The sequence below is a fragment of the Eleginops maclovinus genome, chromosome 17 (genome assembly GCF_036324505.1).
Source record: "Eleginops maclovinus isolate JMC-PN-2008 ecotype Puerto Natales chromosome 17, JC_Emac_rtc_rv5, whole genome shotgun sequence".
In the NCBI taxonomy this organism is placed as follows: domain Eukaryota; kingdom Metazoa; phylum Chordata; class Actinopteri; order Perciformes; family Eleginopidae; genus Eleginops; species Eleginops maclovinus.
In genome coordinates, this window is record NC_086365.1 from 11,183,221 (window position 1) to 11,196,782 (window position 13,562).

A 13,562-nucleotide genomic window follows, 5' to 3' on the forward strand; every position below is an offset into this window, starting at 1 on the left:
ACTCTCCAACATTGATCTCATTGGCTCACAGCTGTGTGTATGTGTGTGTGTGTGTGTGTGTGTGTGTGTGTGTGTGTGTGTGTGTGTGTGTGTGTGTGTGTGTGTGTGTGTGTGTGTGTGTGTGTGTGTGTGTGTGTGTGTGTGTGTGTGTGTGTGTGTGTGTGTGTGTGTGTGTGAGAGAGCAAGAGCAAGAGAAAGGTAGCGCAGTAATTGTTATGTAATCACCTCTCTGCTTCTGTCTTCTCAGGACCCAGATTAACTTCACCGTGGCCATCGATTTCACAGCTTCCAATGGTGAGCCGACAGACACACACACTTTGAACATGCACACACACAGAACACACTGAATACAGAGCGTGTATTCAAATATGTGCAGATTGGGAATCAAGGTTTTCCAAATGGCCCCCTCCGTCCCACCTGAGTGCAGTAAGGAGCACTGCGGTGTTGTGATTAAGGATCGTGTTATCCATGTACTCCTGAGCTCCATCGTAGCAGAGCAGCAGGCGGCAATTCATGTCCAATCCTCAGGTGTGCTTAACATGGCCTGGCTCTAAGTAAAATATCACTTCAGGAGAAAGGCTAGAGGAGCTCTGCAGTGTATTATAGCACAGCGGGAATAGTGATATGTGAAGTCAAAAAAAGTCTCACAAAATCTGCACTCTTTAAGTACATCAGTGTTCATATGCATGATCTTGATGTCATACAAACAGAGCCACTAGAAATCTGATTTTGAATCTCTGAAGAAATATTAGGAAAACATAATTTAGAAGTTTCAGTGGCTTTTGAAATCCGGATCCCGTAAACCACAATCACCTGAATAGTATATATTTTTTGTTAATTGAAATCATATCGACAAAAAGTTGCAAGCTTGAATTGTTTATTTTACAGTTTTAAACTATATCTCATTTGCTTTTTGGGTTATCTCCCTCCATTACTTCAATATAACACTTAACACTATTTGCTAGCGCTCCAACACATTGGATTTGATAGTCTAAGGGTCGGGACATCTCTAAGCAGTTGACCAATCACAACAGAGCCAGCCAACTAACCAATCACAGCACACAGAGTGGGTTCTGGTTTCACACAGAGGGTGAAAAGAGAAGAAGAAAATAAAGTTTTAGGAAAGCATCTGTTTGTGTCACATTTGATCCAAAGAGTAAAAATAATGTACTTTAAAAAGTGACTCATATTTCATCCTCCGCACTGTAACCATGACACCTTCTACGGTTAATATTCTTATACAAATGTGAAACTCAGTTATTGAATACGTTTCATTCAGATAAACAGATATATGGTGAATCAACCACAATGTACTTCTGGTTTGATACAGATAGAGACAAATAACAAAAATGGCTCTCGTTTTTTTACTATAAACAGGTAACCCAGCCCAGCCCACCTCTCTCCACTACATGAGTCCCTACCAGCTGAACGCCTACGCAATGGCCCTGAAGGCAGTGGGAGAAATCATCCAGGACTACGACAGCGACAAGATGTTTCCCGCACTCGGGTTCGGGGCCAAGCTGCCGCCCGACGGACGAATCTCGCACGAGTTTGCCTTGGTACGAAGAAGAGATAGTTTGAGAGAAGGATGAAAAGCAGGGTGGGAGTAAAATATGTAGCTATTTCCCCCTGCAACACTCCACGGGCTGCACCACTGCTTTGCTTCTGTGTGTTTTCAGTCCTTTATGCTTTTGTTATTAATCAAAAAGGTTAACGGTTTCCTCTCCTCCCCTTAATGTAGAATGGGAACCCTCAGAACCCGTACTGTACGGGTATTGAAGGCGTGATGGAGGCCTACTACCAGAGTCTGAAGTCAGTTCAGCTCTACGGACCCACCAACTTCTCCCCCGTCATCAACCATGTGGCCAGGTAACACACGCACGCACGCACGCACGCACACACACACACACACACACACACACACACACACACACACACACACAAGCACAATGTTGCATTTCAGATGTATTTTAAATTATACTCATTTACATCTTCTCCAGTGATTTGTCTACCCTTCCAAACTCCTTATTTAGTTTTAATTTGTTCACAGTTTTACACATGCATATGTTGAATATGCACGAAAGAACATGGAGAACTTTTAACTTTGTGATGTGTTCTCAGGGTTTCTATAATAGGCGCCATGCAGCGAGTGTTGCTAGGTAGCTCTTGAGGGAGAGCAAGGACTAGGGACTCATGGTGGAAGAAGTACTCAGATCCTTCACTTCAGTAACAGATGTTACGCTAGGCTAGTAGATTCACTTTGGTTTCAGGCTTTACGCTAAGCTAGCTTCATTTGTAATGAACAGACATGAATGGGTGTCGATCGTCTCAACTCACTTTCGACAAGAACTATTTCCAGTCGTTTGTTTTCTTCCTATGTTCTCCCGTCTTCTTTTTTGTTTTGAATATTTTACCTTTTACTACTGCAGTCTCTTACTCTCTAAGTAGTTGTAGAAACATGTAGCATTTGAGCAGCTTAATAACTTAATCTCTTCCCCTCTCTAGCACTGTTTCAAAGTAGCTCTGTGCATCATCTTCAGTAATACAGACATAGCTTTAACCTAGAAGAAAGGTGAAGCGTAGCAGGAACAACTGAAATAATCTCGGTGTGTAAATGTCAGGAACAATCGGTTCACGACTCACGGGGGAGCGAAAGGTCACAGAAAGAGAAATTGAAAGTGGTATTGAGCTGAGGATCTATAGAATTAACCGAAAGAGAGATGTACAGGGAGATGTACTTGAAGGATTAAGATCCTCCAGAGTGGGTGGTAAGTGACATTTATTTAATGAGAAGAAATAACTTTCAAAAGATGTGTGATGCCAAATCAACTGCTTGTACTTCATACGAGAACAAGCCAAATACAATTATTAAAACCCCACAGAAGTATGCTTTATATGTTGTATACAAGTTGTGAATCACCAGAAGATATGAGGATTGTAGAGGAAAAACAACAACAAGTTTTGAATTTGTGTTTTTGTGTGCAGGTATGCAGCCTCAGTGAAGGATGGCTCGCAGTACTTTGTGCTCCTTATCATCACAGATGGCGTTATCTCAGACATGGCACAGACCAAGGAGTCTATTGTCAACGTAAGTGCATCTAAATCTTGAAGTCTAACCCCTAAAATAAAGAAGGGAAAAAAGCCAGTTATCAAAAGAAAGTGGTGGTGGTGTTGCTCACTTAGTTTTACCCTAATTCACTAACTTGTATTTATTATTCTCACGCAGTGCCTTGTGCATTAATGTACATGTTGATTACATTTTTTCCAATTTACATTTACTTTTGATGTTTATCTTTCTATTTTATTTTAATTCTTGTACATCCCTTGTCTACATGCTGCTGTAACAGAGGAATTTCCAAAGGTGGAATCAATAAGGAATTTATTGTGATCTTATCTAAAAAGAGAATAAGTTGAAAGGACGTATTACAATAAATGTACAGTAATTCCGAACTGATTAAATTACATTTATGTAGCAGATATTTAACAAAAAATATGCAATGCAATGGAGACAGCTGCTGTTTAGATCAAACCTATAATTGTGTTTGTAAATGACCTCTAAAGGAGGATTGTGGCAGCTTGTGTGTAGACTGTTCCATTATTCTGTATGAATGAAATCAACAAAGAAAGGAATTCATTCTTTTCTCTCCCTTTAAAAAAAAAGAAGGGAAATTGCTCGTCTGCAAACTTTATGGGCGTTTTTGAGCTGCAATATACGGCTGTATCTCTTCTGGGTGCCTCAAGGCGTTGTTTGTTAATCAGAGGATACCTAAACATAAGGGGTTGTTCAGATGTTGGGAACTGACACATATTTTTACCCGTCTCTGCATATCTATGCTTCCACCTAACAGAAATATCATGTGACAGGGCAGCCTTTTACTCCTGTTGTTTGTTTAGTGTTTGCTGTGCTGCCCGCACTTTTGACAGCATGCTATTGGCCCTGCGTCCGTCCCCTCCATCACTGTCACTGCTCCAGAGGAGAGCCAGTGCACGACGCAGAATGCAAACAAAGTGAACAGTGCATGGCAGCCGTTTTGTGAAGGCAGTGATCCATCTCAGGCTTTTTGAAAGCAGGGAAGTTGAGCAGAGTGAAATGTTGAGGGGGAAAAGGAGGCTGAGAGAGAGGAGAAGGAGGCGGAGATGAAGGGACGGAGGGGTAAAAATTGGAGTGGAGAGAAAACCTTTACCGAGGGGAGTGAAAAATAAACGAGATGTTTTGATAAGATCATCTATTGCATCTGCCGACTGAGGTCAACCCATTACTCAATATACGCCGAACACGCACACCCACTCTTGAAATACCCGCTCTGTGACACACAAACACATGTCATTTATAAGCTGTCAGCGAGTTCGGGCCGTGTTGTTGATTCCCTCATCTCTAATATTATTCATTGTGAAGCCTCGACCCCTGCGGCGTTGCATGAGTTGCTGCAGAACACACACACATTTACACATACGGTGTGTACTACACATGTTTGACAAGATCTTCTCCTTCCTATTAGCTACATCACCCTACAGGGAAGACAGTTTCCTCAGAGGAGTTTTCAAATGTGTATCAAATGTGTTATGTTCCTCTCCTCTCCTCCAGGCCTCCTGTCTGCCAATGTCAATCATCATCGTGGGGGTGGGGCCCGCAGAATTCGATGGTAAGTGGGAAGATATTAGCATGATGAAAATCAAATACACCATTGTCGATAATGTGACAATATATTGTAGATTGACCATTGGTGCTTTCACAAATCATTTACAAAGAAGGGAATGTTGATGAATAAAGATCAGTAATGTGGATTTAATGACTAAGTTGGCAAAGGCAAGTCAAGAACAGCTATAAAATTATGATAGATTCAAAAAATGACTCTAATTTGACTGAAATTCAGCCTTTAAACGAGAAAAAGACACACTCACGATATTAAATTACCCAAAATCTGAAACATTATCTAGTCTTACATTAAGATATATTGCCCAGCCCTGCTTGTGAGTAATGATCATATGTAATGGACTTTGAATCTGGGGAAAATCAGCTCTATTTTCTGATTTATTCTTCCTGCTTTTGGTTTTTACTGGCAGTGACAACAGTGAAAAATGATGTGTTGTTTTTTTTTCTTTCTTCTCCTCCTCAGCCATGGTTGAGTTGGACGGCGATGAAATCAGAATCTCATCCAGAGGAAGATACGCTGAGAGGGACATTGTTCAGGTACATAATCCTTTCTTTGTCTCAAATCAAAGCTGTCTCATTGTTTGTCTGATAACAGTAATCCAAAATGAAAACATGTCCAAGTTTAGAAATGAGCTCTGCTTCGAGATCCTTCATCATAACTCTTTTCAGATCTGATCCTTAATTAGTTTTTTGTAAAATCGATACTTACTGTATTTTGAGAACCAGCACTGTAAAAATCAAGGCAGGAAAGAAATAACTACACTGCTCCGGGGTGAATAATATTTCCTGAGCCTCTGTCCTCCCTTTATCCTTTATTATGAGTAATATTTACAATGAGTCTGACCTGGAAGACAGCCCCTAGCTTTGCTCCATAGTCATTTGCTTAACTGATTGATTAAAAGTACAAATCTTCTATAATAACACTAGACTGAAGGAGCTTCTTATCACATCAATTAAAGCTTATTTTTCCAAACCAAAATTACAATTAAATCAAGTAGACACACAATAAGCCCGAAGACATTTGCCTACTTGGCGTGGCTGTTTAAATAATAGCACAGCCATAAAGCTGCTGCCGCTCATCGTGATCTTCGTGTCATTTGATAACTCGAGGCACATTTGTCTGGTGATGTTTGTAAACACAACATTCAAAGTCAACCCTCCCCGGCTCAATGAGGGTTTCTGCTCCCGCCTGCCTGGGAAAGCCAACGCCAGATTCCCTGTTAAGTTTGTGTACGGGTGATTCACCTGTACATTTGCGTTATATTTTATTGACATTTCGATGTTGGACAATGTGAGACTTCCAGGAAGTTTTTCCCCCTCAAATTTACAACTTGAGAGGATTTGTGTTGAAAGATTTTGGTGCAGACACCTGGTCATCTGGACCGCACGCTGCACCACAGATGGCAAGATGGACACACACGTAGAGAGATAATGGCATCTCCCCAGTACCTAAGGAGAGTCTGCCAAAGTTCTGTATCTTTTGTGGATGAACAGATAACCTCGGCTGAACCTCTGACGAACCTCGGCTGAACCTTGGCCTACAGGGCAGCGTAGCATCTGATTGGATAACATAAAATAAACCAATGCTACTGGAAAGTACAAGAAGATTGCTATGATTGGCTTCTCATAATCTAAACTATGATTAGTTTAAAGTCATTCCTTCAGCCTGTCACTCATCCGTCTTCATCCCTTTTCATTAAGTGCTTTTGTAGCATCGTTTGTTTTGCTGAAAGGGATCAGCCCACAGCGACAATTATTCCTTTTCACACTCGTGTCGCTCCCTGGCAGCGAAGCAAAAAGAAGAAATGCAAACATGCAGTGTGAGCCGTTTGTTTGTTGCGATTGCACAGTAAAGTCACATTCTTCTCTGTGACCCTTATGCCAATCCAGTCATATTTTTCTCCCTCAGCCCACGTTAGCTAGTGAGGCGCGCTCGTTAGCTGGCTCTTTAACAAGATGAAGAACACACACACACACATACATACTCTGCGCAGGAGGGAGGTGGTGTAAACCTAAGTTTCACCTCTGGAACATTCCACCACTTCTGCCTACAGATTCTCATTATCAGCGAGCTAATAACCCGTACTGACACGGCGAGGGTTACATTTCGCAGCGAGGGCGTCCAGTACAAATTGGCCCTTCATGTGTGCTTGTGATCAGGTCAATTAAAAAAAGTCTTAACTTTTCTCATTAGTCAACCAATATCTATGTAAGGGCATACAACCTTTGGTAAGGTAAGTGAAATATGCCAGCAGTTCTTTCATAACATCAGGTGGATTAGCATTGTGAAGAGGACAGTGGTCTTAAAGCGGTGAATAATGATTCACAGCACCGCGACCCGGTGGCTGCAGCATGTGTCCGAGTGTTCGTTAGGAAAACATTGAAACTCATATAAGTGAATCTGAATGAGTATCTGTTTACCACCTGTTTTGAGGTGAAGTGGCACTCTGGTAACTCTATCGTTAATGCAACTGTTGACCTACATGAGATTAAAGCAGGGATTTTAGAGGATGAATCCTTCTGCAACTTTGGTCTCATTGCAGTATAACCTCTGCCTCAATCTGTAGCTTTTCAAATAAAACGACTCAATTTGAATGAAACTTTCTGGAAGGGTGAAGCATAAGCCAAGATTTTAAATAGATTACAATCACGTGGAAGATGCATGCATTATGTTCCACTTGGCAGAGGTCTGCACTCTCCAAGTGCCCTTCCAGTTTCATTGCACTTAATTACTGAGATTTATTCAAATGAAAATAGGGCCCAAGTTGGAATAAAATTGGCGTATTGATGTGTTAGTGAGTCTAAAATAATTTAGCTGTGATTAAAACAAGAACATCAATCAAGTGACATCGTTCTGCGTTCCTGTTATACCTTACATAACACATTATGTCAACGAGTTCCAAGCTGTGTTTGTACAGATTATAAGCACTGACATTGGATAGGGAATCAGTATAAACTTGGTCTTGGTGTATAGCGGCTGGCTCTGTGCCTATCATGTCCGTTTTAACGATTAAAGCGGTTCAATTTCGCACACCAGCAGCCCCAATGGCATCAACCGGTTTTAAAACCTAATATTCTGGGTAAATAAAGCATGTCACTAAGTTACACAATCCTTGTTTCCATGTTAACTGTTCATTTGACTGACCTTATGAGATCTTTCTCCATGTACTGTTCAGTAGAAATGTTTGACATTAACCACCTCCAGTTCACCAGACAACCAGACAGAGTTTAATTTCAGAAAATAGGTCCTAATTAGGAGAGGCTCTCTTCTCTGAAGCAATAATCTCTCATAAGATCTTCTTCCCCCTTGAAAAAGTGAACAAAGAAACAAAAGGATGAAGTGTGTTACATCATTCAAATTCTCTTTTATTCTACGGTTTTTGCTCCATTAATCTAGCTCTAAATCTGCTCTAAAACGTAGGTCAACAAGTGCAGCAAGCGACTGTTGATTTTGCCGCTGACATTACAACTGTCTTAAGAAGATGCTATTAGCTGTGATTAACTAGCTAATTAGGATATTGCTAGCTCCATTAGCCTTTAGCTGACTTGTACACCTGATGACTACATACACAGGCTTTGGGAGTAATGGATGACATGTAACTGTAAGGGATTACGTAATCAGGATCGGAACAAAAACAAAAAATGAAATTCACCCAACCCTCTACAAACATGATATTGTACTAAAAGTTTGGCAGCAGCTACCGGATGCTGAATTTCCCCCTTTAACTCAATTTCTTCCCTCCCCTCTCTCTCAGTTTGTCCCATTCAGAGACTACATCGACCGGACGGGGAACCACATCCTGAGCATGGCCCGGCTCGCCAAAGACGTCCTGGCCGAGATCCCCGACCAGTTCCTCTCCTACATGAGGACCCGCGGGATCAAGCCGTCACCAGCGCCGCCTCCCTACACGCCGCCTCCCTACACGCCGCCGGGTCAGCCCATCCAAACCCAGATATGAGGAGCCGAGGGGAAACATGTTTTCTGAATCGGGGGTGTGCTGAACTTAGCGTGCGAAATACTTCCAATTTCCCTGAAGCCGCTCTCTAATGCCTTGTCGTCGTGGATCACGATGTTTTTCTCTCGTGTTCAGGAAGCTGCATGTCGGGCCAGGAGAGTTTGCTTTTGAGGAGAGGAAAAGCCAATGAGAGTCTGTTTACTTCCACCGTCAAGCATCCCTGTTAATGTCTGAAATTTTATTTTTTGGGGGAAACCTTGAATAGAGTTGGAAGAGTCTAATTGCTCTTTGGGAGGAGGATACGAAGAAACGAATGAAGGACATCTTTGGAAACATTGTCAAGAGAATGTCTCCAGACAGAACAAAGGAATCACTTGATGTTTTTTCCTGTAAATAACCGGACATGTGTTCTCTCTTATCTCTCCCCGACTCCCTAATTGTTTACAGTAAACGCTAACAAGGATTTTTACTGTTGATACTTTTATATTCACACAGTTTCAATATGAAGCTCGATATATTCTCTCTCTCTCTCTCTCTCTCTCTCTCTCTCTCTCTCTCTCTCTCTCTCTCTCTCTCTCTCTCTCTCTCTCTCTCTCTCTCCTGGTGTCAGGTAGCAGCAGTGCAGTTCCTGGTAGCTCTTCTGTACCGTACCGTGCTGTACCGTACTCTATTCTTGTGTTTCTATTAACCTTTTTGCATGAGTGTAGCCTCAGTCAAGTGCATGCATATACTGTAGTATCCCTGCACTACCTCTTGGACCCCTCCATCTGTCTGTTTGAGGGGGGGAGTGTATGTCTGCCTGAATCTCCATTTGTCACATCACCCTCTCTGTTTGTCTGTCTGCACTGCTCTCAGGTTCGTCTACCAACTAGTTTTGCAGCTTTTCTTCCTGTTTTCACTTCAAAATGTCACACAAATTAGGGTTGGACGTGCCAAATTGAAAATCCTTTTTTATGTTTTGCTCATCAGTTAAGAAAAGGTTTGTATTACAAAATGTGACGATAAGAAAGGAATTTCAATCTAAATGCAGAAAGTTTGCCCTGCTTCCCAGAGCTATGCTGTCAAATGTCTTTAAAAAGGCAGTATGTTTATCATTATAATTTGTTGAGGTGCTTTTTTTCTATCCTGCTTTGCTTTAGGAAATCATGTTCTCCTGAGGATGATTTTAAACTTGCACCATCATCAGGTGACATTTTGACTTTTAATTATAACTAAATGCCTGCAAAGCGAATGCCATGTTCATCATCCAACCTTAGTAAACATTTTTACATTTAAAATGTAATGTATAGCTCTAACGACGATGATGATGATGATGGTGAAGATTAAAATCGAGCGATTTCTGTTTTTCGCATTTTGTATCATTTGTGAAGTATTATTTGATTTCTGAATGGATGACTCTCTTCTCTCTCTATCTATCTGTTTCTATCTGTGTCTATGTTCTCCTCCAAACTGCCTTGGCAATATGATGCCCACGTGCCCAGGGGTTTCGTCTCATTGTGTCGTCCAACACCATGTCCCTGCCCCATGTTTAAAACGACAACAGCTGCTCTCAAACTGAATACTGTTTGAGCTTCAAGAGCCCAGTGGTCAAAAATGCAGAGAAAAACACACTTTTTCCCTATGTTGGCTTTTTATGCTCCCCTTTTTTGCGCTGTGTACTTTGTATTGCACCTTTAGCTTTGATATAGCTTTTAATATGTTTGATTTTATGACGTGTATTTTTTATGTGCCAACCATGTGTATGAGGATGTGTGATTCACTGAGGATGTCTTCATCATCGGTTCTAACTGACGCCTGATGAAGAATGAGGTCTGTTTTTGTCCTGAATGTGGAGTGATTGTTCAGTGTTTCAATGAAGAGTGGATGTGTTAATGAGATTTGTGAAATCTTTGAATTACTGTAAAGCTCATGATCATCCCATAATCTGCTGATTACTCTGATGTCTTATCAATGGAGCCTTGTTAATCTGTAATCAGTTCAACACACATCTTGAGTGTGTTTCAAAAGTATATATGTCTTTGATATACAATTTTTTGTGCTGATTTGCTGCTACCGGCTGCACTGAGGTGTCTTCATATTGCATAATTTCGGCAATTTTTCCAGCATTGAAAAGCAGCATTGTGGCTCAAATGTATAAAAAGTATATATTAAAAGTGACATTATTAACCCAGATGTCTTAAAGATGCTACACACTAGTGAGCAAACATTAACTGACATTTTCTACATGTTTTTTTAAGTCTTACATCACTGCTTTCTCTAGCTGCTTGATGTAATCATTTCTTTCTTCACAGTCCGCTCCTGTGTAGCCACTGTAGCAAAATTGGACTAACTGTGTGTTTGCTTAGCCAGTGGAGTTGCGTTCCTGCAGCCACCCACTGTGTTCACAGTGTAGCGTGGCACATCATTAGGACTGCAGGTCATTCTACGCAGCTCATTACTGCCTCAGTAGATACACTGTAAAATTGTTAGAGATCCAGCACTGCGAGGGTCAAACTAGGCATTTTGAGTCAGCTAAGTGTGTGATGTTAGTGCTTGGTGACAATTTAGCATAAATCCCTTCTGGGGGAGACACATTTCTATATTGGAAGATTTGAAAGATAAAAACCTGTTGATATAGCCACTGTGAACACTAATTACGGCTACAGGGTTAATATATGACAGGCGTTATTTTATTGGTTCAATGAGAATATTGTACTCATCAAAGTAATTGCTGCATTACTGCTAAAATGTCAAACTGCTGTGATCTATCAGGAAAACTGTCTAAAGTTAGCTATCATTAGCCACTGTAAGCTAGCATGCATTCCAGACCAAGACAAGTGGCAGAACCAGTGCCAGTGAAATGTACTGCTTATTAATTCATCAATATCATTTCTTCTTTCAAAAGTCTCACATGTATCTTTCTAAAGATAAACCCAACCAAAACAAAGTGTCACAGGGAGAAGGGTAAAGGCAAAAATACTCAAGTTTTTGGCAACATCAATGAAGTTTCCTCTCGATGTTTTTATAACGTTTTTGAAATGATAATTGGCTGGCCAGATTGCAACTGAGGACATGGTTGTTACATGGTGGACCTTTTTAAAAACAGCCTACAGGATGTCCTGTCGTGCCATTTAAATGGATAACTACCTCCTGTTTCAAGTCGCATGTTCTTCAGCAAATCAATATCAGGGTAGGAACATATATCTCTTACGTCATCTCGCCATGACAACAATCATATTAGTTTACTTATTATTTAGACTTTTCAATGCTTTCAGACGAACACATTATTGCCATAGTCATTAGTGCTTGTTATTTTCGGTTGGTCTGCTTTGTGTGGACAGAAATGATTTAAACTTTCCATTCTCTATCCATCATAGTTCAACTCATTAACTTTGCCCCTAGAAGTGTGTGTATGGCTGTGCATGCCTTTGATATAAGTATTCTTTGTGCATGTGGGCAAGTGTGTGTGTGTGTGTGTGTGTGTGTGTGTGTGTGTGTGTGTGTGTGTGTGTGTGTGTGTGTGTGTGTGTGTGTGTGTGTGTGTGTGTGTGTGTGTGTGTGTGTCTATGTGTGGCACCTTTTTATAAGAGTGTTTTAAGCGACAATGTGAGGTGTTAACACACATAAGATCTTTGTTTACTAAAGCTATCCAAATAATATACTGTATGCTTGTCATATCTTCTTAACAACGTGCACTATGTTTGCATGTACAGTTTTACAAAGGATGCACCAGTTCCTGTTGTTGAAAACTGGTTGTTTTGAAGTATAAAAATCCATATGATAATTAACTGTACAAAATGGCCTTAAATCTTTCACAGATTTTCTTGGAATTGTGCGATGCCTTCTTCAGAAAAATGAATTGTTTTTGATGAATTAATTGTTATATATTTTGTGTCAGTGTTTCTATTGCTTTCTAGTGGAATTTCTTTGCACAAGTTGAGTTATAGAAAAATAATGATCTTGTACTTTTTTGAAAACGTGATTAATCAGAGAAAGCATGGCTGAAGTACTGATTGTCTGATAATACATATAATAGATGACTATTTCTGTATCTTTTTTTTAAATAAATATTCATATCAAACACAATCATTGCTGGAGTTCAGTGTTTGGAAAATCCTCTTCACTTATTATTTTCCTTTGTCTTTGTGTTTTCTCAGTGAGCAACGCACTCAACGCTGCTGCAAAACGTGTAACATCTCATTTACTACCCAATCCTTTTGTAAATCTGTCAATATTTCTGTAATTGGCACCTGTTTAAAGAGGGGGAAAGTAACACTGTTAATGCCCTGTCAGACAAAAATATTTTAAAAATCTGTTTATCTGTCGGGGGTTGATGGGATTCTTCGTCAACACTCAAAGCTCAGTAAGTGCTTTGACAGGTGCTGAGATCCCTGATTTTCAGATGTCATGATTCATCTTGTTTTTGTCAGCATTTTAGGAAATTGTCAGTCTCACTCCTGCCACTCAGGTTACAGAGTTTGCTGCTGCAATGTCTGCCTCACTGCTATTATGAGAAAGCTTACTTAAAACTGACCTTAACTTACTCAAAAAACGAATAGCTAAAGTGGTGAGGGGACCAGCTTTGCTTAGCTTAGCCTAGCATTAAACGCTTGGAGAAATGGCTAGCTCTTGCTAAAGGAATAAAAATACACCTACCAGCATTTCTACAGTTTACAAATAAAGTTGGTAAGAGCATTAAAGGCGACACAACTGTCTTCTTTTGTTGTTGCGAAAGCCAGGCTCACTTTACCAGCTGTGTCAAGTCTTCATGCTAACAGCTAACAAGCTCTCTGCTCTAGCATAATACGAAAGGGAAATTGAACAGTATCTCAACTCCTTGAATGAAAGCGAGTTTTTCACAAAATCTTGCATACTTTCTTTGAATGCAGCATTTAAAACGTATAAAACCCGATATGAGTGTCCAGTGTTTGAAATGCTCTTCATTTGAAATGGAAGTTGTGCAACTGTTTTCT

At 40.5% G+C, this 13,562-nt stretch overlaps 1 protein-coding gene across 1 annotated transcript in view; it reads left to right on the forward strand.

The window, feature by feature from the left end:
- LOC134879111 (copine-8) overlaps positions 1 to 12,675 on the forward strand; it is a 64,879-nt gene extending 52,204 nt beyond the window's left edge. Inside the window, exons 14-20 of the mRNA XM_063905437.1 lie at positions 248 to 294; positions 1,378 to 1,559; positions 1,742 to 1,869; positions 2,986 to 3,088; positions 4,586 to 4,643; positions 5,118 to 5,191; positions 8,410 to 12,675. Of these exons, the coding sequence (XP_063761507.1) occupies positions 248 to 294; positions 1,378 to 1,559; positions 1,742 to 1,869; positions 2,986 to 3,088; positions 4,586 to 4,643; positions 5,118 to 5,191; positions 8,410 to 8,613 (796 nt within the window). The 3' untranslated portion in view covers positions 8,614 to 12,675. The remainder of the gene's footprint in view (positions 1 to 247; positions 295 to 1,377; positions 1,560 to 1,741; positions 1,870 to 2,985; positions 3,089 to 4,585; positions 4,644 to 5,117; positions 5,192 to 8,409) is intronic.
- The last annotated feature ends 887 nt before the right edge of the window (positions 12,676 to 13,562 follow it).